Source organism: Rhyacophila brunnea, unplaced genomic scaffold (assembly GCF_057557595.1).
Source record: "Rhyacophila brunnea isolate RB1 unplaced genomic scaffold, BYU_Rbru_1.0 scaffold_15, whole genome shotgun sequence".
NCBI lineage: Eukaryota > Metazoa > Arthropoda > Insecta > Trichoptera > Rhyacophilidae > Rhyacophila > Rhyacophila brunnea.
This window is the reverse complement of record NW_028232806.1, coordinates 4296185-4324181: the sequence shown is the minus strand read 5'-3', so window position 1 is coordinate 4324181 and position 27997 is coordinate 4296185. Positions and strand designations below refer to the sequence as shown.

The 27997-nt window shown below is 35.1% G+C and overlaps 1 protein-coding gene across 2 annotated transcripts; it reads right to left on the bottom strand.

The window, feature by feature from the left end:
- Nucleotides 1–4: 4 nt before the first annotated feature.
- On the bottom strand, nucleotides 5–27040 carry conv (insulin like growth factor binding protein acid labile subunit convoluted). Of its 2 annotated transcripts, none has more exons than XM_085942874.1 (20): nucleotides 26891–27040; nucleotides 23312–23485; nucleotides 22380–22539; nucleotides 20175–20344; nucleotides 18515–18667; nucleotides 18274–18377; nucleotides 18071–18169; nucleotides 16968–17069; nucleotides 15650–15794; nucleotides 14673–14927; nucleotides 12729–12901; nucleotides 9921–10124; nucleotides 7909–8143; nucleotides 7142–7341; nucleotides 5982–6066; nucleotides 5097–5292; nucleotides 4554–4631; nucleotides 3651–3842; nucleotides 2596–2881; nucleotides 5–1076 (listed from the first exon to the last, which is right to left on the bottom strand). In XM_085942874.1, the coding sequence occupies exons 2-20, from the start codon at nucleotides 23468–23470 to the stop codon at nucleotides 626–628; spliced, it is 3447 nt and encodes a 1148-aa protein (XP_085799000.1). In that variant the 5' UTR covers nucleotides 23471–23485; nucleotides 26891–27040; the 3' UTR covers nucleotides 5–625. The 2 variants fall into 2 exon arrangements, with proteins under 2 accessions (XP_085799000.1, XP_085798998.1); XM_085942872.1 differs by having other exon boundaries at nucleotides 26895–27040.
- Nucleotides 27041–27997: the final 957 nt, after the last annotated feature.

Sequence of the window (27997 nt, the reverse complement as noted above, 5' to 3'; positions counted from 1 at the left end):
TCTTCAAATACTGAAATATTTCGCGGCTCCCTGGGAGGAGGTCCATGGCCCTGAGGGGGGCCGCGCCCATTGGTTTGAGAAGTACTGTTCTAAAGAATTGTTTAATAATTATTGTAAAATAATAATTATAACCGTAGGTCTATAAATATTATTATTTTGTTAAAAGGCTTCATAATATTATTTAGTAATAGGTATTTATAAAAAACCTTTAGTTATTATATAAAAAATTGCACTTAATAATCTATCTTTGTCGAATATAATAAAGATAAGCCGTAATTCGAAAATTTCAGTAAAATTATTGATAATTCGAATTTTAATGGAGCGAAATTTTCAATTACGAATTATGAATAACAAATTGCATGTCATCATTTTTAATGTAGTAAATGTAGATAGTTTTTTTTTGTTTTCGAAATTATTAAGTTAAATTTGAGTTTTTCAAAATTGTGATAAAAACTCTATACTTATCTGAAAGTAAAATCTTCATTTGATTTATTCAGGATAATACGTTGACTCAGAAAATCAAAACTATCAGTAAATTTCGAATAATGGTTTTCGTTTAGCAAAGTTAATTAAAAGTAATTTTGTTGTTTGAAACATTCTTTTGTTTCTCATATGCAGAGTAAAATTAAACCATGTACAATTGTGCCAAAATACCGCCAATAACAGTAAATATTAGCACAGAATCAAACCCAAACGATTGTCGACGATTCATAAAAGATTTCGATCCAGAACTACTAAACCATGACCTCCTCCTGTAACCATTCCTTGAATCTTCTTCAAAGTTCTTATATTTCAACCTCGTGAAGTCTTCCGGTAATGGTTTGCACTGACTGTCAAACCAATTTGCAGTCGCTATGTAGGATTTCAAAGCAAGGACGCATATTTGAAGATTTGGGGTACGATCCTCGATGGCTTTCTTCAATGGGCCTTCGATTTTGAACATCTCCTGTCGTTTGTTGTACGGGATGTCTGAAGTGTGGAGGATCTCGTTGTTGGGTGTTCTTACGACAACTCGGAAGTCTGATATATCAGATGATGAGCGGACATACCATTGGACTCGGATGGCTTCTTGGGCGCTAAAACATAAAATTTTGAGTTAGATTTGAAACAGCAAATATATAATGAATCTGTGGCACACTGCAGTGGAGTAAAATATTATACAAAGAAACCAAATATATGTAGCTAAGAGTAATATATTTGAAGTCACTTCAAATCATTTTGTCTTGCACTCTATGCATGGAAAGACTTACGGTATAAATTGAATATATTTAGTTATAATATACCACAGCATGATAACGTTAAATACGGTTCAGTTGGTTGCAAAGAATTTCTGACAAGAAGGGGATATAGAAGAATACACAATATGTATAAGTAGTAAAGGGTGGAGGTAGGCTGTAGAGATCCGACATAAATAGTTCACACTACACTTTTTCAGTCATACCTATTTGTTTTCATTGAACTAAGTATACAAATTGGAGATAGTGTTGGTTAGTTTTTAAAATTCAATGAAACCCTGCCAGCCAATCCATAATAGTGGAGGTGGGCTATGGAGATCTGATAAAAATATCGCACACTTTGTCAGTCATACTTATTTGATGGTGTTGGTTGGTTTTTCAAAATTCATATAAATTTGTACCAAACAATAATCGATAGAAAATATTTTATAGATAGAAGAATATTTTTTATCTATTATGATTTGGCGTAGGCAGGGTTTAATTGCATCTAACCAATATCATCCGCATTTTGCATATGTAGCTGCAGAATAATAGCGATCAAATATCTATTGTTTAAGATATCAAATTACTCTGCAGTAATATATTCCCGGCGAATCCATTTCCAGTAAACAATCTTAGCTAAATCAGCAAGTTGTTTGGCGACATTAGATACGGTATATTATTATATCATATCACAGCACATTATACCATTACGGTGTATTAGCCGAATAATCATTTTTCATAGTATCATATTTTCTTACAACTGTAATAACAAATAATATTTCATTTCGCTACTCAATTTAAAACGCTGATTCTATAATTAGTCTAATATGATTATGTACCAAAATTTAATGTTAATGTGTTACTTTTTATTGTATAAATAACGAAGAATAATTTATCTAGATGCCACTCGAACCCAAGTACCTAGCTCGTAACTATCATGTATAATATACTATTGTACCGATACGCTGCTAATAAATCTCACCCTGCTACATCGTAGACTTCATTATCATCATCCTCAATCTACACATCGAACACCACACTAGTGACCCAACACATATTTAGTTCAATGAAAACAAATAATATTATGTAGTTACTACGTGTGACAAAATTTAATGTGCACTATCTATGTCGCCCACGATGCCCGAGTGGCTAAAGCGTTGGCTTATAATGTTGTGGGTCCGACATATTGATTTCAATGTGTGTTTGGAGTCAAAGTATGAACTTAATAGATTGAGCCTGTTTGAAGAAGTGGCTAACATACTTTTCTCGTAAATACAACAATCTGTTAATACAAGAAATACAAAGAATCGGACATGGTCAAAAAAAATGACAGATCTCCCCAACCTACATCCACCCTTCGCAATTGATATGTACTTACAATTCAACACCACGGAACGCTAAATCCGGCTCGGGTTCAAAATGCGAACTCCCAATTTCCGTCTGCTCTTTTTCCTTTTCATCCAAGATCCTTCTAATCTCAACGTTCTCATTGCACTCCAACCGGCTGTCCTTGATGTCCATAAAATCAGTGTCCTTAAGGCTGAGCGGTAGAGCGCAGGTGAGGTTAGAGTACGCAAAGTAGTCTGATGATATTTCCGACTGCGTCAGATGATTGAGGTAATGTTTCAGAGGTCTTGAAAAGCAGTCGCATGTAAGGGGGTTTTCTGGAATAAACACAAAGACATTAATTAGTTGAGAATTTCATATTCAGTGTAGAAAGTAAAAAGGGTGTAACCGTCAATTTTTTCAAAATATGTTTTATTGAATAATAACGTTGTACACGACTAAATACACATTGTGCCCAAAGAATGTAAGCTGCAAACGCCGATTTATTATCTAAATTTAGCTGGCAATTTTTTTTATAAAAAAAAGAAGGAAATGAAGTGGAAAAAACTATTTAACCATCATTTTTGTTGGTCTTTCTTTAATTAACTCAATAATTATTATCAGATTAGGGTTATAAAAACCAAATTATTAATTATCACGCACTTTAAATTTATGTCTATTTTGTATTTTAACTAAGAAAAAACGTTTTGTGCCTCCTGTAAAATTTGATTTGTGTGGATTAGGTCCTTTTTCGTTTCTACATATATTATGTAGTGTAACCTCATTTTTAACTCATTCACTGCGAACCTGTTAATTACTATTTAATCACCACATTTAATTAACATGCTAATAGTATCTAATGGCCAACTAATGGCCAACTAATGGCAATGCACCAATTGCGTTGGACACACGGAGTGAGTTAAGTTACTTTTTATGGGCGAATGGGCGACAGAGGATCAAATCGGGACTTCATCTCGGGGAGTAACTGTGAATGCTTGGCAGAGACAAGCCAATATGAAGTGGGAGGAGCTGGATAAGGCCTTCATTCAGCAGTACCAATCTCAGCTGATGATATTAATTTATGGAAGTAACATTTTAAAAACTAACCTTGGAAATAAACACGTAATCCGTTACGTATGAAATTTGTTACAAGTTTGTCATCAAGGGTTTCCAGCATGTTGCCTGTCAAGTTTAGTATTTTTAAGTTGGTAGCATTTGCCAGTTCGTCAATTGGCAACGTAATAAGTTCATTGTTCGACAGATCGATCTTGGTAATGTTGACAGGCAGGGTGAAGAGACCTGAAATTAATTTTAAGATAAATGCTTCACACTTTTAAAAATACAACCTTTATTAACGAAAACCAAAGATCTTGGTGGCACATGTCAGTGGCGAAGGGTGGAGGTAGGCTGTTAAGATCCAACATAAATAGTCCACAATAAACTTTGTCAGTTATACGATTTGTATTCATTGAACTAAGTCTACAATTGACAGATGATATAGGTTAGTTTTTTAAAATTCAATGATACACTACGAAACCAAACCATAATAGATAATAGTCAAAAAATAATAATCTATCTACAAAATAATATCTAAAATTATCTCATTAAACTATACATAATTTTGTATATTTTATAGATAGAATAATATGTTTTGTCTACTATGGTTTGGTTTAGGCAGGGCTTAATGAATTTAAAAAAACTAACCAACAAAGTGTGCACTATTTCGTCGAATTGCCCATAACATACCAAAACTATTATTGTTTAGTTTATGCAAGGATTAATTGGTTTTTAAAAACTAACTAACACCATCTGTAAATTGTAGTCTTATTCAATAAAATTAAATAGGAATGACTGACAAAGTTTAATGTATGTACACTATTTATGTTGGATCTTAACAGCCAACCTCCACCCTTCGCCACTGACAGCTGGTGTTATTATTACGTTGTTCACTTTTAAGTTGGAGAAAAGGGAAATAGTTTGAAATTAATAAAAGAAAAAATATGTTCTTGCCTTTTTCTGATGTTAAATCATTCAGGTTATTGTTCGACAAATCCAAAATTCGAAGTGATGTCAAATTGCTTATAACATCTGAAAAATAAAACATATTATTTTAATACAGTCGCACTCGGTTATTACGATCACGGATATAGCGAGATCTCGGATGTAATGAGGAAACATTCTTTGACATTTTAGTTTATGATTTTCTCCATACATTTATTCATTTTACTACTTTTTTCTTAGCTCGTATTCTTATTTGTCCGGTGGTTCTTTGTCCGGTACAAATCTTGCAATCGATTTTTAACTAACTTCCCGAGTAGCTAGACATTTGAAACTTTTAGAATATATCAGAACACGATGCCAATGCATTTTTTTAATACTTTTAGCCATCTTTAAGTAGAATTGAATTCATTTTCAGTTAATTCTGTTTTGTATGAAAAGTTATTTCTACACCATTATTGGTTTCTAGGGGTCTGGGGTCCTAGTAACTAAATTATTAATATATTCGTATATAGTAATCTTAAAGTAATTTAATATATTGAAGTGTGTACTCACATTTTCTGACAGTGTTGATAGAATTGTACGACATATTAAGTACACGCAGTTGCTTGGTGCCATAAGACAGATCCACGGTTATGGCGGGCAGTGAATTGTGACTTAAATCAATCTCGTACAGTTTGTACGGAATGTAGGGATCACTGGGGAACGTCTTACGAGTTAGGTAACTTATCTTGTTGTAACTCAAATTCACCTAAAAAGAAAATAATATATGTATGTTATATAATTTTACTTAAGCCAAAAATTGAAACAAGAAATGTCCACAGTTATTTTGCGCAGATCCAATTTATAAATATCAATTTAACTACAATAATCGTTTGATTTGATTGTTTTTCAGTTGAAAATTGTATTTGATAGTACTGAATACTAATAATTTGAAATTAAACTTGAGATTTGGAAAACAATTTAAAATCAATGAATATAATAATATTATGATGGCGCTCAAAATGTTAATTTTCTAATTATTGTCTGCTTTAATTGATTTTTATATTGTAGATGTATTTTATGGTGCTGAAAACTAAGTTGTACATAATATTTTGCAATAGGAAGCCCATGAAATACCAAAATTGTTGAATTATTGGATTGTAATATTTCAGAATCAACAATATAATTTGAGTAATTAAAATCAGACATAAATAGTGGTTTAGGCAGGCTATAATTGCATTTTAAAAACTAACCAACACCATCTGCAATTTTGTATATTTAGTTCAATGAAAACAAATGTACGTATGACTGACAAAGTTTAGTGTGCACTATTTATGTTGTATCTTAACAGCCTAAGGGTTTAAAACAGCTTTAAAGTGTAATTATGTTCATCTTGCTCCAAAGAGATAATGTTACAATATCCTTTAGTCATAAGTAAAAATTAAATTTAAATCTCACCCGTTCAAGTGAAAGACAGTCGTCCAAAAGTCCTTTTGTTTTATTCTCTATTCTCTCCAGCCGATTCATAGATAAATCCAAAGATCTAAAAACAATTGTTAATTTATTTTCAAATAAAACAATATCGTATAAAATAATTTGATTTTATTAGGTATTGATATGTTGTTGACAAAAAAAAACGGTAAGTACATTCATATATTTCGACCCCATCTTCTCGAGGGTTTTTCAATGGTTTAAGTACATCTGGATAAAATGCCTGAATATATCCTTCTTTTACCCTGTCACGCCCCAGCATTTCCGCATAGGGCAAGCACAAGTTTGCGCCATTTCTCTCGGTCCATCGTTAACTATCACACCTCCCACCAGTGACGTCCCGTGGGGGTAGGCAGATTGAGCGGCAGTTACTCGAAGGGCGGCAAATCGAGGAGAATTATTTGGAATATATAGAAATAGCTACCTAAACTTAGTAATAACGAAGATATCTTTCCATTAAAAAAATCAGCTCACTGGTTTTATCGGGTTCACGATATCTAGTTTACTTCCGTTGCTCTTCGACGTACTTGGTGACCAGAAACGACAGATTGTGCAGATTTTCGAATAATTAGTCTGATATTTTATTAGTCATGTATCCATACAACACATTGGACTGAACACTCGACTCATGAAAGGGTGATAAAAATACTGTATAAAAATGAGGCGGCTTTTTGGTGCTGCCTACGGGCGGCATTTTATCTAGGGACGTCACTGCCTCCCACCATGCCAGACTTACAGCAGCGCGTATATCGCTTTTGTAGCACCGTTGTAGAATGAGGGATGGCCAGGCACGGCGATAGAACCCTTGAGGTTGTGTCACAAGGGTACGAAGTGTCGCATTCTCTGGCAGCATCCGGAACACATGCCCCAGCCACGTGAAGCATCTCTTCGTGATTAGTTCAATTAACGAGGGTTGCCGTGCGCACTCACAAACTCGAATGTTTGTAACGCAGTCGTACCAATGTACCCCTAAGATTCGACAGTCTCACAACCATACAGGATCACAAGCAGCAAGCACTCATTGAACAAACGACATTTAGTCCTCACAGAATATAGCCTTAACCTTCATGCGAGTTTGTTGAATGCAGACCCCTGAATGAATATATTAACCGCAATAAAATAATTACCTCATAGACACCAGTCCAAAGAAAGCGCCATTGGGTATTTTAGTGATGCTGTTATTCCTGAGTGAAAGAGTCAGCAACTGCAGTAATCCATCGAATGTCTTCTCGCTCACACTTGATATGTTATTGTTAGACAAGTCCAAGTCAAAGACAATTGGCAGACGACCGAACGCTGCCTTTTTAAGCTTTGTAATGTTGTTATTCTGAAAAATGTCATAGATAGTTCAATCACTGTATGTCCAATTTCTAGTGCCCCCAAAGATCGTAACCGTCCTGACGTCATAAATGGAGACGATCTTCGTTTGTCTAAATAAACTTGCCAGTTTACATCAGTCACATGAATAGACGTATTGTTTTTCTTCAAATTGAATTTTGTAATTGAAAATTTCAATTTTCTATTTTTTCCCTTTAGCCGTTTTTATGGTTAGGGGGCCACAGAAAAATATTAGAAATGTGTGTAGGCATGTAGAAAATGATAAAAAACGTTCAATAAGTCATGCGGGTGTCGATGAAGCGCGGTACGCGTGAGGTGACCTCATTGTTGTTCTGGTGATTTCAGCAGATTTTGCTAACTGACAATGTTCGTTTAAAGGTTCAAAATGTGCTATGGGATGGAAGCATTAGTATGATAACATTTTAAATACCAAGAAATCAGATGATAATTATAAAAGAATTGATATTTAGGCTGCCATCTTGTTTTATCTGTCATCGAGTTTGGATTTAAAAATTATATATAAGAAATAGTTTCACAAATTTAGCAATGTACATACATCCAATTTCAAATACTGTAAAGATGTCAGCGGACTAAGAGCTTCCCAGGGCGGTTGTTGCAATCCGGTGTTAGTTAGCGTCAATGTCCTCACGGTGAGGAGATTCCTGAAGCTCTCCGAAGACAGTCCTGTTGATAAGGGGTTACCGGTGAGGTCGATACCGAGCAGGGAGTTCATCGTTGGCCACACATTCTCCGGAATTGAAGATATATTGTTGTGTGAGAGGTTTATGTCGCTGAGGAGGAAATTAAATGACTTTATAATTATTTTGACATTGAAGATTTGGCAGTATTTTTCCAGACCCAGGACTCTAACCTGGGACTCACGACGTTATAAGACGAATAAATAATTATAGTAGAACAATTTAACCTAGAACATGCGCAGATACAATTTCTTCTAGTGCACAGGAATCTCGCAGGGCGAATGTGATTATTTTTATGGTTGCTATTCCCAACTGAACTTACACTATCACTCGCCGCCGATCAGATTATGTCTTATTTTCTGTCAAAACTAACAAACTTCACGCAAATGTCGCATGATTAAAACATTGTTTTTGACATTTCGTATTTTGTCATTGGATAGCTCATTGGAATTAGGTGGCAGGGCCGGCTCTACCTTAAGGGTTCGTAGAGACCATCCCCACATCGTTATCATGTCAAAAATACACGTCGAATATTTTTATCACTGTCATAATATACCTACTTAGATACATGATTAAATGAACCATTTAATTTATTTTATCCATCTGTACCCGTCGCAATTTATTAAAATTATTATTATACAAATAAATAAAGCAATGATTGTAAATTATGTAATAAAATAACATAATGATGATTACGCTGTATTAAAATAATTAATACGCTCTATTTTACGGTGAAACCTATCGACAAATTGAGAAAGCTATGGTGTCTATTTTACACTGACCGGGTGGGGTTACTCACTCACATCCCGTTGCCGCAGTATAAATCTCAATCTACAAAGGATGTGAATGCATTAGCGTTAGCATACTGGGGAGCAAATCAAATAACCCCATCGTTGAGTAAAAACGCTTGCTGTATGTAGTTGTTCAAAACTGATAATGGTAAGTCTATAATAATTATTATTATTTATTATACTGGAAAATTACTCATTTCTTCATTAATAAAATCATATTATTATAAGTAGCTTGGTACATAATGTATAATATAAGAAAGTAGGTAGGTATGTATATTTAATAATTAATGGCTAAACCCCACCAGCTAGAAAATCGTCGAGCCCAAGAGTCGAGAGGTTGAGAGTTGTCCCATTGGTATGGAACGGTTTGCAGTTATTGAGATTGCATACCGCTAAGGTGTAGGCAAGCTAAAACTGAAAGTTAGAGGGCTCGCACATCAGAACTCGCCGCATGCGTCTTACGACGAATTCGTCAATGTGACGTCATCGTAAACCAAGAAACAAACGTTATAAAATGGAGCTTCGCAGATTGGCCGATGCAACTGCAACTCTGCGACCCTGCGACATTCGTCTAGTTGCATTGGCCAAAGCCTGCATGTCGATCTCAAAAAATGTTGGCTCCGCGCAAGCGCACAGCCTGCGGCCATCGGCCATTTCTGTCTCTGTCTCTGTCTACACTGTCATTGCTCGCTCATCGGTGGTCACCGCGTTTGACGTTTGTTCATACAATCAACACAATAAAAATGGCAGACGAGAGACTTCTCCTTTTTCGCGTTTGACGTTTGCCGCTAGGCAGATGTGCGAGGTTGTAGCATGCAACATTCGCCGGCATTCTCAGAAATTTTGATTTATGGCCGTCAGGCACACAAGGCGAGTTGTGATGTGCGAGCCGGTTTAGTTCAGCAAAAAACATCAAGCCTCATTGGTATAATCATATAGTTTATAAACCATTTTTTTAGTGATCAAACCTATATGTATCTAATGTCTAAATTTCAAATATTTCAAATACTTTGCCCAGTTATCTCCATTCATAGTTGAATATCTCTGTCTTAATATATGTACTTGTATATTGAACTTACCCCAAACTGATTGGCATCATAAATATCTTCTGCAGCTGGTTGTGACTTACATCCAGAACCCGACAGCTGGCGAGTTTCGTCAGCGCCCCTTTTGCTATTTCTGTCAGTTTGTTATGGGACAAGTCCAGTTCCAGGACAGTCGGGATAGTTCCAAATGTTGGATTCTTTATCTGCTCCAAGTTGTTGTGACTGAGATTTATGAGTCTGTCAAATAAACAAAATAATATTGCATTAAGGCCGTATATCAGTTGAGGCACGGTCTAAAAAGATCGTTGCTAGGCGATGGCGGATTGCGGATTGCGGGTCGCGGGTGCAAATGACGCCTGTCCAACGAAATATTATTTGTCATATAAATCCAACATACGTCCATTTTATGTTCTGTTTATTGTTCTATTAGTAACAATAATAATATATTCATTGACATGTTTTCTTTTTAAAGTAAATGGGTAACATTTTTAGTCAACTTTACACAATTTAAGAATTAATTGGCCCGTCGCCATCACGAAGCAAAGTGACGTGCTTCTAACTCGACGTTCTCTCACTGAATGCGAGCGAGTCCAAAATTTCATCACGCCTACAGTTGAAAATTATTTGCCGTTTCACTGATGCGTCACCTTAATGAAATCGACTCAGTTTTTTTCTGTACAAAGGTTTAGTACTGGTTCTATGCCTTTAGCGAGTTTTCTCGCTCTATGACAGGCCGCACATACAAATTTCGCGAGGCATCTCATCCAACTTTAAACTCAAATTACTAGCCACCGTCAATTGATTTGCATAATCTAAAAAAATAAACACAAAGTGACATCTGTTTGAATAATTATGAAATACTAAGCCACAAATTATCGGTATAAAAGCGATTTTTAGTAAGACTACATTCAACGTGTGTCGTTAAAAATCTACAGCCTCTCAGATACTGTCATAGTAATATCGTGAGGCATAGAAAAGGTGAAAATTACTTCTAAAATCCGATTTGGATCTTGGTCGTCTCATGAAGAGGTTCTTAACAGATTTTCATACGAGAAATGTCTCTTAACCACTTGCTCAACCCATTAAGGACATGCTCTGGATCCACACGTTGAAAAAAATTTGTAAAACCCGGGATTCGAACCCGAGACCCACAATTTCATAAGCGACGACTAAAAAATATGATCTTTAGTGTCCCAGAATGACATCTGCAAAAGTTATTTCGTGACTAAGTTACAATTCTTTTTTATGTAGGCGTATATTTTGTACACCCACGGTAGCTAAGTTGGTAGATTGTTTTGTCTCTTTCCACCTTTATACCCCGTTTACACGTGCATGGATTTACTGCTGACAGTATGTATTATCGCGGCCATAATAAGAAAATGCACGTATAAATACGTTTTATCGTACAAGTCACAAGATTGAATACATGGTTAAAAAAGGCCGGAAGCTTCTGAATTTTCACGCAATAATTCGTATATGTATGGTGGGTGTGCATACGCAGTAGAATGATAGTGATGAACCTGCTAGAAGAAATACGAACTACACCGCACAGAATATTTTGACTTCTACCGATTATCTACGAACTTATCCGAATCTGTTTGAATCTGTCAAATAGCACCATACGATGACAACATAGTGTTTCGCTTACACTTGAAAATTAAGATTGGAGAGACAGTTAACACTTTTATGTGTAAACAGTTATTATCGTGATAGTTTAAAATACATACTATTGGTGCAAGTAAATCCATGCACGTGTCCAGCCGCTATTATATTATAATCTATTATTTATATAGATAAGATGTGTCAGTATACCTATTTGATTTTATGAAACATGAGTATATAACACTAGTCTGAATATAAATAAAATTTATGTTATTGAAATGCACGCTGTAATTACTTGTAATTTACGATTATTATATTAACTATTGTTAGTTCGATGGAAAGAAATAAGTATGTCTTACAAAGTTTAGTGTGCACTATTAGAAGACCTCCAAAGCAGAATGCAGGAACTCGCTGAAGTTAGCAACAAAGTAGGCTTGAAAATAAATGTAACAAAAGACAAAAGTCATGTTCAACTGCTTTGTTGGCCAAAAAGAGATCTTCATCAATGGCACTTAGCTCGAACCAGTGACTACATCTATCTGGGACAACAAGTGTCTATAGATGGGTGTATATTTGATGAAATTGTTCGCAGAGTAAAGCTGGGCTGGAGTGCTTTCGGCCGCCTGAATAATGTCTTCAAAAATGACCTCCCTCTGTGCCTAAAGCGCAAAGTATTCAACCAGTATGTGCTTCCCGTAATCACATATGCGTGTGAAACATGGACCTTAAGTAAAAGAGAGATCCAGAAACTAAGAGTAGCACAGCATGGTATGGAGAGGTACATGAAAGCACAAACAGCAGAATGATTGGATAAGAAAACAGACAAGGGTTTGCAATGTAATTAATACCTCAAACCTCAAATGGAAATGGGCTGGACACATAGCTCGAAGAAGGGACAATCGCTGGACAAATCTAGTCATCGAGTGGTACCCAAGAGGTTCAAAATGTCCGCAAGGTAGACCTAGAGGCCGCTGGAAGTACGTGGCAACGCACAGGACCGATAAAAGTAGAATCTGCTTGGAAAGGCCTTCATCCAGCAGTGGATAGATTCAGGCTGATGATGATGATTTATATCAGATCTACACAGCCTACCTCCAACTTGGAACCGAAAAAAGCGGAAGGAGAGGCTTTCCATCCAGCAGTGGATCGACACCGACTGATAATAATGATGATTATGAAAGTTCCTTGTTAGTTTTTAAAGGTTAGTTTGATAGTTAGCATAATTGATTTTTGTCTTACCGTATCGAAAAGAGTGTCTGAAACACTGCACTGGCAATCTCAGTTAACACGTTGTGAGATACATCAACTGTATGAAGTTCGTACAACTTCGGGAATGTGCTTTTAGGAATCGTGTGAATCTCATTGTGGGACATGTTCAATATCTTCAACCCGGACATGTTATGCAGTGGCACCTGTTGACAATAATAATAAGCAACATAAATTTGATAACCGAATAGAAGATATAAATTATATTTAACTCTTATTGTTGAGAATATCTGAATCATCCAAAAGAATTATAGTGAAACCCCGATTTTACGGGTTACATGTAAATTGTACGTAAAACATTTCACCGTGGCACAGTTCGCCGTGAGATTTCTATCGGAAAAAGATGACCGTATACTATACGGTCTCCAATTTTATTAGATTAAATATGAACATTGATTCAATTTTCATAGCTGATTTTGGCAAAATGCATGAATTCAAGAATGAAAACCTAACTAACCTTTAACAAATAATCCAGTATATCAGCTATTTTCAAAATTTGTTTGCTGCTGGCTTCCTGTATAGTGTAAAGATAAGCCGACAAAAACCGTGTTTTAATGATAGATGAATTTTATGTCAGTACCATACGACCCAAAAAGGTTGGACAATCTTTAATATATGGCCATATATTTCCGATACAACATACAACATTTCATGGTGAAGTGTAATACGGCGAACTGCATATGTACAAGTTTCCGGATTTTACGTGCCCGGAATTTACGTTTTCCCACTATTTGCGTGTTGTTTCATTTTAATATATTTTAGTATCTACATTTAATTCTCAGGTTTACATTTTTATTTCCCGCAATTTACTTATAGAAAAATGCGTGACATTGAAATGAATTCCAGACACATGAGTGTGCGTTTCTATTTATAGACACGTCTGCAGTGCCCAAGACCAAGGTTACATAACACGATTGTATAAGTTTTTTGTTATTGTTTATTTTTTCTTTATGTAATATGTTCAAACAATGTCTCAGTGAAGAAAAATATTATCAGTTCATGAGAAAATGAACATTCTCGAAAAGTTGAAAGAACATGTTGATATAATATGGTTCAAACCAATTTGTATAATTTTTTTAATGAAAAATACATGTATTTTATGTAAATAATTAGGGATTTATGTTTTCCTTTTATTTATGTCTGTTCATAATCATAAAATCGTAGTTACATTTATAATTGCCAAACTGGGACAAGAGATGAGACAATCGATATAAAACACAGATTATTTACAAATTACTCCTCTGTAAAGTTGCAAAATTGCCCTTTTGGCTTAAAAAAATGTTGTCAGTAATGCTTCAAATACATTATCATCACGTTATGTGCTGTCACAGTATGCTGCCGTTACGGGAAAAATATGTGTAACATCATTTTTCTCAGTATTTAAAATGTTATCAGACTGATGCTCCCATCCCATAGCACATTTTGGACCTTTAAACGAACATTGGCAGTTAGAAAAATCTGCCGTAATCGCCAGAACAACAATGGGGTCACCTCACGCATATCGCACTACATCTATGAACCACACTAGTCAGTGAATGTTTTTTTCTATTATCTGCAGGCCTACACATTTTCGACTCGAGTCGTTTTTTGTTTTTAGTGGTTTTCTATTAAATTATTAACTATGTCTGTTGTTTACGTCTATTGTCTATGGTCGCCTGGTTGGCTTCTGTTCAAAGTATTATCTATGGATGCAATATCGCAAGTAATTTTAACGTACGCACACGTAGAAACTGTTAAAATTAATTGAAATTAGCATGAATAGTGAATAATAATTCAAAATACTAATACATTTGAGTTGGCACTCTCAATCATTGAATTTATCATTCAAGATATTTGCGGAATGACGAAACCATAGACTAAATTTGTCGCCGTGACAGCACATAACGTAATGATAACGTATTTGAAGCATAACAGTACCTGATTCAATTCCGTGAAAAAATTGTATGACAACTGAAGTTCAGTGGCATATGATGTCGAGTCGAAGGCTTTAGGTAGTAAACCCGTCAAGTTGTTATGCGACAAATCCAAGACGGTGATGTTGGCACAGTTTTCGAAGGCACCTGCCTCTATTGTCGAGACCATATTATGTGAGATGTTAATATGCGTCAAGTAGAGATCTTTGAATGACAGTTTTTGTATCTCAGTTATCTGGTTTGATGAGACATCTATGATCTGAAATTCAAATGAAACAAATTGATTTAGTTATATTTCAAACCTTAAAACCTAATGCATAGAATGTCAATGTTATATAAATCTAACTAACAACGAAAGTTATGCATTAATGAAAATGACAGATATGAAAACTGTTAGTAAAGCTTATTCCAGACCAAGATTATTAACAATAATTTCCTTCCACATCAGAGAGGAGGCTATTCTAACAATTCGGGTGGAAAAAACATAAATGACTGAATAAAGACGTATTTCACACACATGTCTACCAACTTAAACTTTCGCCATATTTCAAGTTTACCAATTATTGTAGATAACTGTAATAAAATTGAGACGAGGAATGACCTCTAATACAGATACCATAAATACAAGTTCGCATAAAAAATTCAAATTCTAGCACATATTTGAAGATCTTAATTGTCTACGGAGCATTCAGTTCATCTTCAGTGCCAGCCCATCATCTATCATTTACTCGATACAAACTCCACCCCCTTTCCTTGTGGACACAATCACACTTCCATTCCATACAGACCACTTGCTCCTCTAGAAATAATTGTGACCAACATAGAACTTTTTTCTATGGCTACCAATACATGCAATAAACTTTTGAAAATCACCATTCACAAATTCGTTAATTTTGAATCCCCCGAGGTATAATCCAAACTCATTGGCTCATAATCCAAGTATATTGCATTTTATAAACAGGTTAAAAAGACAGAACTGACCTCCACATAATTAAGTTGACTGAACATCTGAAAATCAATCTTCTTGATTTTGTTTCTGGCGAGATCGATTGTACCGATTCGGGTGATGGAACCAAAGGTACCTCTGCCAACTTCTGAAATCTCATTGTCAGATAAGTAAAGACGCCTGGAAAATAAAATGATATTTAATAAAATACTTATTTTTTTATGATAGTCTTGGGTTTCTTTATCTAAACATTTTTGGTTTCGCAACTCAAGAAAAGATTAGTAAAGTAATATATCGTCACTGTTCTGGCAGAAGACACTAATTCGAAAAAATTACATATTGAGTTAGTACCAAAATGTTCCTTATTTCAAACTTTACTGTCTGGAAACCTTCTTAATAAATAAACAGTCTTTATTTTAAAGTCATCCTTTTTACGATTACTTAATAAACTCACATGATAGACCATTATTTCAAACATTTTAACAACTTCAAAGTCAAATTACTCAAAACTAGTATTCTCCAGTTAGTGTGTTCTGCCAGAACAGAGACGATACATACATTCAATTAAATTAAATGAATATTTTATTATATTAGGTAGGTATCAATAATTATATTGGTACCTAGCACATTAAATCTTATTATGAACTATGCTTTTGAAACCTAGGTGGCCAAACTTTTAACCACTACGGGCGACCTGCTTTTGAAATTAATGGCGGCGGTCTACTAACATCAAAAGTAGTAATTTAAAGCCAAAAATTAGTCTAAATTGAAAATAAATGTAGATAATGTGAATACCAATTCAATATCAAGTTATTAAAATAATAGCAATTAATGATGACTTCAGACAAACATAAAAATAGTATGTAAATAAAACAAAATGTTCTTTTATTTTACTTTTATTATCGCAAGCAATATGCATATTATTAGCTTTACAAATCGTAAATACCAACTACAGTTCAAAAATATCAAGTTATTTTCTTCTCACAACGTAATTAGTTCATAAATAAAATACGTATGTTACTTCTAAAACCATAAACGGCCACACACACGTCCGCTATGTGATACGGTCACCACGTGAGTTACCTACAAATCAACTCTTGTTTTACCCGTCAGGTTATAGAGAGAGACTGTCGTCGATAATCGGCTAATTTCGAGATTCTCACGGCTTGTCTGGCACGCTGTGTGGGACAGGCATCAGAGATGTGTACATATCAGACAAGCGGGTGACTAGGAATAGTTACGCGGTCGACGCTTTGGCCACTCTTGATTTATAAGATAGGCCTCACCTTAGGTAACTTTCAGGCTACAGTATATGGTGCTAAACTAATTCGTCGTAATTGATCATAATAATACCTCAAGAATCTCATTCCTCGAAAGCTGTTGGTGTCAAGTCTCTTGATGTGATTGTGGTCCAGGTGTACCACTCGTAACACTGCATTTCTTGCAAACATACCACTGTAAGAATAATTAAAATAACATCAATCCATAATATAGAATCTACCACATTCATCCATTGTCATTATTTAACTTGATCTAACGTATTGTTGGCTGTGGACATTGGGGCATTACTTTCACCATCACAAAGACAATTTCCCATTCGTCGTTTTGGTCTTCTTTTCTCATAGATACTGTACAAAGAGCCTACCGCGTCACGGTAAAGGGAAACTACGCCTCAGTTTAAAGCGCTGAAATTCACATCTTTTCTGTCTCTCATTCCTACAGCAGGCCGTGAGTGATGCAATACAAATCAAGTGATACGATGAGGTCACGCCTGCTTCCTAATGACATCTTTGAAAATGTCTTTGACTTAAGCTGGTTGAGGAAATATAAATGGAATAGTTAATGCTTCTCCTTCAAAATCTCAATGAAATGATTTTATATTACAACCTCAGAGTAATAATATAAAGAGAGTGGGTATTTAGTGGGACTATGAAACGTTATACCATCTTGTTGCTTCTCAGTACGGCTGCCAAATTTAAACACAACACATATTTTCTATAAATTAACTAAAGATAATTACTGCCAACTTTATATTTAACACAAAAACAATACAATAAATTTCAGCAACATATGCCCTCAGTTTTTAAATGACTGTAATCATTGAAATCAATATTTACCGACAAAAAATATTTAGTTCAGCCGTAGAAATTCTATCTTACTCTAACGCATAGGCTCAGTGTGATGAGAGTTTGCTTAGTGCGTTCTCTTATCTCCTTATTACTCCTAAAGTCATACTATTGCACACCCAGTATCCGTCGCAATCATCTGTTTTCGAAGCTCAGTATACGGTTGCTCTGAGGCTTCGTAAGGTGCCATGATTCGCTACCGTAAAGCACCACCGTCACAATGCAAACATCGAATGGACGGCATTTAATAAAATTCCATAGATTAAATCCCTGCCAGTTGTTGCTTACTGCTTATTTGGTTTAATTTGAGTCATACAAAATAAAGCTTACCGTGTCAGTTCAGAGAGGTGATTGTTGGAAACATTACACCAGGAAAGTTTCGTCAGGTCAGCAATATGCGTACTCTCCAATTTGGTTATGTTGTTATAACTGAAAATAAAAACTATTTTTAAAAACAATTCGTTACATTTGTTCCCTATACATATAACGAGCTAATTTATTTTCACGTCAATACATAATATTTAATTAAATACCTTATATCCAAAACTTCGGTGTCCCTCAATCCTTTGAATTGATTTTTTTTCAAAACTGTCAGCTTATTACCGTGAATGTCAAGTGTTTTTAATTTTCTGAGAGGCTGAAAAAGCAATAACGTTACCACAAATAAAAAATCGTAATTCGTAATTTTATTTAGTAAATCATAATTTGATAATTCGTAATTTGAATTCGAAATTCGATTTTTTTTTAAATCATGGAATATGAGATTGATTTTACCTGAAAGGATTCCACAAGCAAATCCTTCAAGTCTCCATTTATGATGTGCAATCGTTCCAATTGACCAACAGCAAAACTATCGGCAAATATGTCCTTTTCTAATGTCTCCATTTTGTGACCATCTATCTTAAGGAAGGTTAAGTTACCAAGAATCTGGAAAATATTAAATATAATAAGTATATTAATTTATCTAAAATGTAGGTGGCCAAAGTAATGTCTTTATTTTGTGAGGAAAATCCATGTTGATCACCGTAAGCATTCTAGCTGTACTTATACATATCTGTGAGACACCATCAAGATCTTACCTTTGGAGTCTCAGCCAATTGCTAAGGGGTACTTAAACTGATACGAATATGATACGGATTCTAGAGTTTGTGAACAAAAGTCTTATCACTATCACCGTCGACAACTTCTCTTGACAGATCTAGCATTTTTAGATAGGCGTCTAGCTTACAAAAAATGCATCTAAATTATGGCATTTTTTAGTGTGCTGAAAATAAGCTAGATATTTAGTTTATTTATTTTCTTGCATTTCAAATTTCCAATTAATTAATGAAAGTAGGTTGGTACTTAAGAAATAAAACAACACAATGAAACAATAGGAGCATTATTTGCGTTATAGTGATATAATCAGAGCTGTAAATGGAATGGAACGCACCGGAGCGCCGTTCCGGCTCGTGAAATTTGTAAAATTATCGCTCCGTCTCGTGGAAAAAATATATTGACCGTCTGAGCTAGATAGGCCATAGAATAGAAAATCTGACACACTCATTTTTATAAAATACACATACGATTTTATGACTATGTAAATATCTTCAGAAAATTTGTCGAGCGCTCCGGTTCGTAAACTTTTCCATTTCGAGCGTTGGATATAATGGTATCAGATATTATGATTTAATGTGTTCTTGCGATATGATCTAAGCCCGGAGTGTGATAGGATGGTTCTCTTATGTAAACACAATATTCCATGTATAATCATCAGCCGGGGTCGATCCACTGCTGGATGAAGACCTGCCCTTGCTCCCTCCACTCTTCTCGGTCCCTAATCCTTTACTGCACTTACATCCATCGAACTTTATGAGTTCGTCTATCCAGTGGGTTTTAGGGCGTCCCTGTGGGTATTCAGTGCCCTTTGGGTACTACTGTATGACGGCATTCGTCCAGCGGTTGTCCATTCAACAAGCGACATGTGCAGTCCATACTCACTTCATCTGCTTATTGACCTATATCACATTGCGTACCCTTGTCTGTTTTCTTATCCATTGATGAGATCTTTACGCGTTTTGTCGAACATGTACCTTTCCTTGCCACGTTGCGCTACTCGTAATTTTTGGATTTCTGTTGCATTATATGTGAGCATTGGTAGAACACAAAATTCATTGAACACTTTACGCTTAAGACACAATGGGAAGTCACTTTTGAAGATACTATTCAGGCGCCCAAATGAACTCCATGTCGGTTTGGTTCTGTGAGTAATCTTTTCATACATACCACTGTCTGTTGACATCTATAAATTAACCATTATATCATGACTATGGAGGTAGATCGCTCGGGATGATCTGCGACACTACAGATCCCCCCGCACTTTCAAATAAAATCTATTCCGGAGACCAACGCTAGAAAATCATTATATAATGTTACAGAATACATTAAAAAGTACCTTAAAAGCTTCTTTGGGAAATATATTAAGCGAAGAATTGATGAGTTGAAGATTCTGAAGAGTCCTATTTATCCCAAAAAATGTGTCACCCTCGATGCTCATGATTGGAGTGTCTTCAATCTTCAATATCCTCACATCCAAACGATGGAAAAGAGATCCATATAGCTTTCCTGTAAAGTAAGTTGTCATTTATTATTCTGCCTAATAACAACATAAACACTTAATTGAGAGGCCGGAGATTTGGATTAAAAAGCAAACCTCAGTTGTTTGATGCATACATAGACACGTGGTGATATAAACAAACTACAAACTCATTTTTACTAATACATAATATCGTCACCGTTCAGGCAAAAGTCACCAACCCTAAAAACATAGTTTTGAGATATCGCAATTTGAATGTTTGAAAATGCAGGAAAAATCAGATTTAAATGTTTTTAAGGTTGTATCTACATTACATAATTTTCTCATGTCTTCTTAATAATTTCTTTAAGGTACTTTTTGATGCTAATTAAAACATCTGGAAGGTTTTGAAGGAGGTAAAGTAGCTCAATTATGGTTTGGTGACTTTTGCTTGTTAATAATCTGACCAAAGCGATCTTATTATAACAAGCTAAGGTAAACTATTCCTGTTTGGTTATTTTTGCGTATTTCAGACAAGTGTTAGAAGTTTTCAAATGACAAATCAGTAAAACTCACCATCCATAGTATAGTGACTTTAGCTTGTATATTTATAACGAAGGATTTATCTTTTTAGAGTCAATAATGTCTATTCACCTATAAAGACTTTTGCTTGTTAAGATTTTATCGAAAGTTATTTAGTGGAAAACAAATAATTCGGATTTAAGCAACATTTTACTAACTAATGTACCGTGGTGACTTTTGCATCTTAAAGAACATAATTTTACGCTTCGTGTGACATACTCAACTCAAAACTGCCATTTTCAGGGTTGGTGACTTTTGCCTGAACGGTGACGATATGTCACTTGTACTAGCAGGAAGGCATGCTCAATATCAGTGAAGAAGGGTGGAGGTAGGCTGTTAAGATCCGACATAATTATAGTCCACAATAAACATTGTCAGTCATAAGTATTTGTTTTCATTGAACTAAGTCTACAATTTACAGATGGTGTTGGTTAGTTTTTTTAAAATTCAATTAAATACTCTGAAAACAAAGCCATAATAAATAATAGTAAAAAAATACTTGTCTATCTATAAAATATCTAAAATTATATCATTATATCATACATAATTTTGGATATTTTATAGATAGAATAATATTTTTTTTCTATTATGGTTTAGTTTAGGCAGGGCTTAATGAATTTAAAAAAATAACCAACAACATGTGTAATAATATGTATTCTTAATTTAATGAAAACAAATAAGTAAGAATGAAAAAATGTGCAAAATTTAGTCATATCGCCCAAAGTATACCAAAACTATTATGGTTTGGTTTAGGCAGGGTTAATTAATTTTTTAAAACTAACCAACACCACCTGTAAATTGTAGTCTTAGTTGAATAAAAACAAAAACGTATGACTAACAAAGTTTAATGTGGACTATTTATGGCGGATCTAAAAGCCTACCTTCACCCTTCGCTACTGATTTAGACCACACACAATCACAATGGATAAGTGAGCAGACGGGAGGACGAGGTGTGATAGATGTTGTCAAGCTAATAAAATAACAATGGGCTGGACATTTCGACGAGTGGATAACTGTCACACAGATCACTTGTAAAGGTCCTAAACCCAATGAACTCAACAAGTTTATACTATGTAGGTATGTGGTAGCGAATAACTAGAGACGGAGAAGAGTGCAAGGAACTTGGGGAGATCTCAATCCAGCAATGAATCTACGACAGCTGATGATGTAGATATTGGTATTCATATCTTGAGGCTGCACCTAACTATCGACTCGTGTGGCACCAGACGACATGTCGTAATTGTGACGTCAGCCAATACACGCTCGAGGCATGCCGCCCGCGTAGATAATTATTACGATGAAACACCTATATGTGTATGGTGACAATGAATAGCGCCGCTGTCTGAGTAGCGTTATTTTCTCGAGTGCTATTATCACTCCGGTAGTACGTCACAATGATGTCATATGACGTCATGTCGACCGGGAAGCTTGCACTCGCAAGTTCTAACATAGGGGGCCTGGAGCGCTGCGTAAATTAAGTATAGGTACAAGTGAGTATGTTACCAATGTTGCACTCTTTCAAGATAAGCTGCTCTATGGGCATCTCCAGTGCTGCCAGATTTCCCAAGCCTACGCTGAGGGTTGCCATTCCTGAATTTTGACATTGCACATACAATCCGGAATCGGTGCCCTGGTTGCAAACACACGGATGGAGTAGCTTTACCTGGAAAGAGAAAATAATTTAATAATGCTACATTAATATTTTATTTATTGCATTTATTTGTTTTATTTATTTAAAAAAAGACGCATTGAGCACATAACAAATTAATAATTCAAGACGTTCACAACATGACATTTAGAATAAAAAGTACAGGTAAATCAATTTAGTAAAGAAAAAAACGAAGCAAAAAATTTATAGTAGAAGAAATAAAATTAAAAAAACAATAATTCAAGAAAAATACAAATTGAGCAATAAAATAGAATTACGAATTATTAAACACATAAGTAATCTGCCCATCTCAAGTTATTCGACTGCATGGCCCCCACACCCTGAAGCGGCTCCGCAGACCAGGATCTTTGGTAGGCCCCCCTACCTATCACTAAGATTTAAGACAGTATAACGCTCAATAACTTTTTCCAAATGGTGTTTGAGGTAAAGTTAAGAGTATTTAGTATATTTTTTAGCGATTTTTAATACATCCACTTGAATTATGGATTGTCGAGTATCGACACACATCAAAAATTGGATCGCATAATAACATGTCTTAAAACCATAATCAACATTAACATTTGAAGGCAATTAGCGCCGCAGGTGACTTTTTTACTATTAGGGTCAATTTGTGATGTGTGTTTATCTCACTTATCTGGTTGACCCACCACGCCGGGCCACTCCTGAGCCCGGGCCTCCAGGCAAGAGCCCTGTCAGCCTCCCCCTTTGTGGGGGCCATGTTCGACTGATGCTTTACATGGAAGTTAAAACAAAAATTGATACTTACTTCAGCTGTCTCCACCGGACATATGTATCTGGGTCTGGGCTCAATATATATTGAAGCAGACAACGGCAGAATGATTAGAAAAGCCAAAATGGCTAATGTTTTACATGAAGTCGTCATTGCAGATATGGAAGGCATTGCTAAACTCGTTATGGAAGCCATTTCCTTTGAGGAATCCTGAAAAAATCCAATTGTATTTATTAATTATTTATAGTAGGTATACTTAACCTTTTGAATGCTAAAAACAATATATTATCGTTGTTCATAATACCAACGAGAAATTACAAAAACGATCATTTTTGAGAGTAAATTATTTAGGACTTTCAACCGCTCCATAATCAAACCGGTTTTTATTATGTTCATTTTGCAAATTTAATTAAGTAGGTACTTTTTTAAACATTTATTTCGAGAGACTGGTGGTTTTTGGTAGCCTCCAGCCTTCCTGCCTTGCGAGAAGCGGAGGATCGAGAGAGGTTTTTTATTATTATTAATAACCATGTCCTTGCTTTTTCGTACAATATGATTGTTAGTAATTTTGAACAATCACAAACACCCAGGCTTTGGGAAAATCACATAAATATATTGTATCTTCACCGACCACCGAGAGGTTTGGAAAGCCTTGGTCGCTCAAAATATGACAGAATTCCATCGTAGGAACGATACTCAGCTATGAGGGAACGACCAAGAAGAAGAAAAATGAGGAAATTCATGTATGTCCCTACGTCATGTTAAAACTTCTAATTGACATTAAAACGATACAACTAATTAAGTACACTTAATCGGTCATTAGTGTTATCAACTTTACGACTTATTGTACCTTCTTATTATATACTATATAATACAATCAAAACACAAAGAAATAAAATGTAATAAAGTGTATTAATAACCCGAGGTTATTGGCAATTTTATTATCTACTTAATCAACATAACGGTCGGAACTATTCCCGAACAAAATATTTTAAACTTTATTTGGTTCAGCTGACAAAACCATTAGAATATTGTCATGCTGTCAAGTTAGAGCAATAAAAAAATGCGATTGTGACAAACTATAAAAAAAAAATGTAATATAGACTCGTCTACCCTCAACATGACCCCCACATCCTGAAGCGGGCCCTCAGGCTAGGATCTTTGGCCGGCCCCCTACATATCTCTAATGTTAAAGGCAGTGTGCAATTTTTCAAATTTTGTTACAGCTCAAATTAAGGGCCCTTATTCAGTGTATTATTAACTATTTTTTCTATTTTTAATACATCTACTTTCATCATGGAGTTGTCGAGTATCAATACGACAATAATCAAAAGTTACATCGTTCGATTATATAATTTAAAATTAGCAAATATTAGTAAGTCATGAAGTATAATAGCGTCGCAGGCGACTTTTTTTAAAGTATTAAAGCAAATTTGTGATGATCTTACTTATCTGATCAACCCGCCACGCCGGGCCCTCCCAGAGCCCGGACCCCCACGCTGTCAGCCCCCCCGTTGTGGGGGCCATGACCTTCAATTATTGGCAAATTGGACAATCCTCTATTCAAGCTAACCTCTATTCAATCCAACCTACTGCAGGCTATTGTTATTAGTCTTCCGCACGCTCGATGTACAAATACCAATAATAATCAATAAGATAACTGGTAAGTTATATGAAAAGCGAGTTGTTTTAAAATAATATTATATTTTTTTAAATTTGGCGTTGCTCTCTGGGATTTTGAAAAACATCATAGCAACCAAAGGGTTAAGGCTACCAAAAGGTTATACTTCAGTTGAGGCATGGTCTAAAAAGATCGTGGCTAGGCGATGCGTGGATTGTGCAAATGACGTGTGCCGAACGAAATATAATTTGTCATAAAAATCCAACACGCGTCCATTTAATGTTATGTTTATTGTTATATTACTAATAATAATAATAGTATATTCATTGACTTGTTTTCTTTTTTAAGTAACTACATACGTTAAGTTGTTTAGTCATCCTTACACGATTTAAGAATATTTTCATCTGACGCCATGACAAAATAAATCGACGTGCGGACGCCTCGACTTTCTGTCTCCGATTAGCGACTAGTGAAAAATTTCGTCGCACCTACTGTTGAAAGTTCACTGAAGTACGCTCTTAAGTATTTGTACTTACATAATACGCATTTCAACCTACCATAATATATATATCTAGATTCGTATTATCAAACAACTGTCTCAGAATTACTTTGGGGGACAGAATGTGAAGTGTTGCAGCATGGAAGCATTATTAATATGTAGGTAATATAAGCAAACATTTCATTCATCAAAGATTGTGATATTTATCGTTCCTGGGGAGGGGGGGGGGGGCATTCGAGCTTGAGGTCCACCATCTCCTGTTATGTTTATTTACAAATTGTCTGCTAATTCGTTAGGTATCTACCTATTTAATACATCAAAAATCTTTTTTTTTTACCTACAATCCATCTACTGAGAATTACGGTTCTGTTTTGTTACTGTTTTTTTTGTCGTGTGCTGTTTTGTCACGTTCTGTTTTATCCGGTTACCATTTCCGATACAACATTTCACGGTGAACTGTGATACGGCGCAGTGACGTCATTAGATAAAATGCCGCCCCTGAGCAGCGCCAAAATGACGCCTCATTTTTTTATAAGTACTTTATTTTTATCATCTTTTCATGAGTCCAATATCTATGAAACGTGTTGTATGGATACATTACTAACAAAATATCAGACTAATTATTCGCAAATCTGCACGTGTCGTTTCTGGACACCAAGGACGTCGAAGGGCAATGGAAGTAAACTAGATATTGCGAACCCGATAAAACCAGTGAGCTGATTTTTTTAATGGAAATATATTTTCGTTATTACTAAGTTTATGTAGCTATTTCTATATAAGTCCTATTCCAAATGATTTTCCTCGATTTTCCGCCCTTCGAGTAACTGCCGCCCCCAAGGGACGCTCAATCTGCCTACCCCCACGGAACGTCACTGAAACGGTGAAATGCATACGAAGAACTTTCCAGACACGTAAGTTTTTATGCTTCGATTATTTCTGGACTGACATATCAATACTTTCTTCATTCGTCATTCTCCACCCTTAAACAACGCATGGGCTGCCTACCCCCATGCGATGTCACTGTATTTAATAATAATTTCATAGGTAATTATGGTGATTATTAAGATTAGTATTTTTCACGGTTTTATATGTTACCGTGCGTTGAAGTCTTTTCAATCCCAATATTCCACACAAGTACCACAATAAAATGTTCATTACAGCATGAAAAACATTTGCCAAAGAATAATACAATAGTACTTACATGTATTAACCACAAATGAATGTTTCACTAATTACTTTTCTAGTATTAAAGTCGGTAATAATAATTATGTAGACATTTCGAAACATTGCAAGAAAAACTTTCTAAATCGATAAAAATTGCGAAAAAAATTATAAACAATGTTTAAAAAGGTGTATCACAAATAATATACGATTAATTTTAAACTATTTAAAACCTTGTGAACTTCCCGTGGTATCATAATACACTGGACATATTGAAGACAACAACATAACCTCAAATTAGATAAAATGAATAAACAATATAATGATTACATACTTACTTATGTTACATAGAATGTAGAAGCTGTCATTTCTGTGGCAAACATTGCCTTTTCAACAAACTTTGTTTTGAACTGTTTTTGTTTTGTATTATTATTTTTGCAGAAACACTTTTGAAGACATTAATAACTTTTTCTTCGGACAATAAATGACGTTTCTTTTAGAGGTGAGACGTTCATGGTCGACTGAACGATTTATAAAAGACTTCTAAGTCAGTTCAATCATTGAATTGAAGGATTTAAAGTGACTCGAGTCGTGAGTTTATGTTGTTCAATTTTCCAAACATTCGGCCGGTAGAACTTTTTGTCGTGACAAAGTAAATCGATTTCAAAATTAAATAACCATGCGCTCATTCATTCTACGTGACTGTTTTCAGTAGTACATATGTAAATGAGACAGTGCTCTCAAAAGATACATTATTACTATTCCAAGGAAAAATATTGAAGGGCAATACAAACCAAAAATTCAACTAAGATGTATTGCTATGAAAATAATAAGTCTATGTCTATGGAGTGTAATCAATGATTAGAATAAATTCTTATAAAGGCTCATACATACTTAAAAAATATATATATATGAGGGGATATTGTGTAAACATTGTTTAACGCTTTCGCTGCTGAATAGATAATGAGATTTTAATTGCCCCCTTTAAAATGCACGTTAATTACATCGATCGGCCGCCTGGTCATTACGCACCGTGTGCGTCTTCCGCGTCCAAAGTATTAATTATATATTATATCACCTGTTGTAGACAGTGACGTCCACAAAGCCATTTTTTTTAATTTTTACTTTCAAATTATATCCAAATTCGTTAGGTACCTAGATACTTACCTATTTTTTTCGGCTATCTTAAACAGACAAATATACCTACTAAAAATATTTAAATTGACATACTCCTACACACCATCTACTGATAATTTGAATATTAATTCTACGAAACCTACTCTTAAACAGTGATGGTGTTATGTGCGTGGAGGTCTATGGCGCTGACAGATTTGATGACTATAATATGTGTTACAATACAGTAATATTTATGTTGTCACGATTCTGTATGCTTCGACTATTGTTTTTAAACTAAGATGTCAATACTTACTAATGAAGCTAC

Coding starts and splice junctions, on each gene's coding strand:
- conv (XM_085942874.1), bottom strand. CDS start 23,470: ATGGCTTCCATAACGAGTTTAGCAATGCCTTCCATATCTGCAATGACG. Junction 20,345..22,379: donor CTTGAAAGAGTGCAACATTG/GTAACATACTCA, acceptor CTTACTTTACAG/GAAAGCTATATGGATCTCTT. Junction 5,293..5,981: donor ACTGTCTTTCACTTGAACGG/GTGAGATTTAAA, acceptor TTTTCTTTTTAG/GTGAATTTGAGTTACAACAA.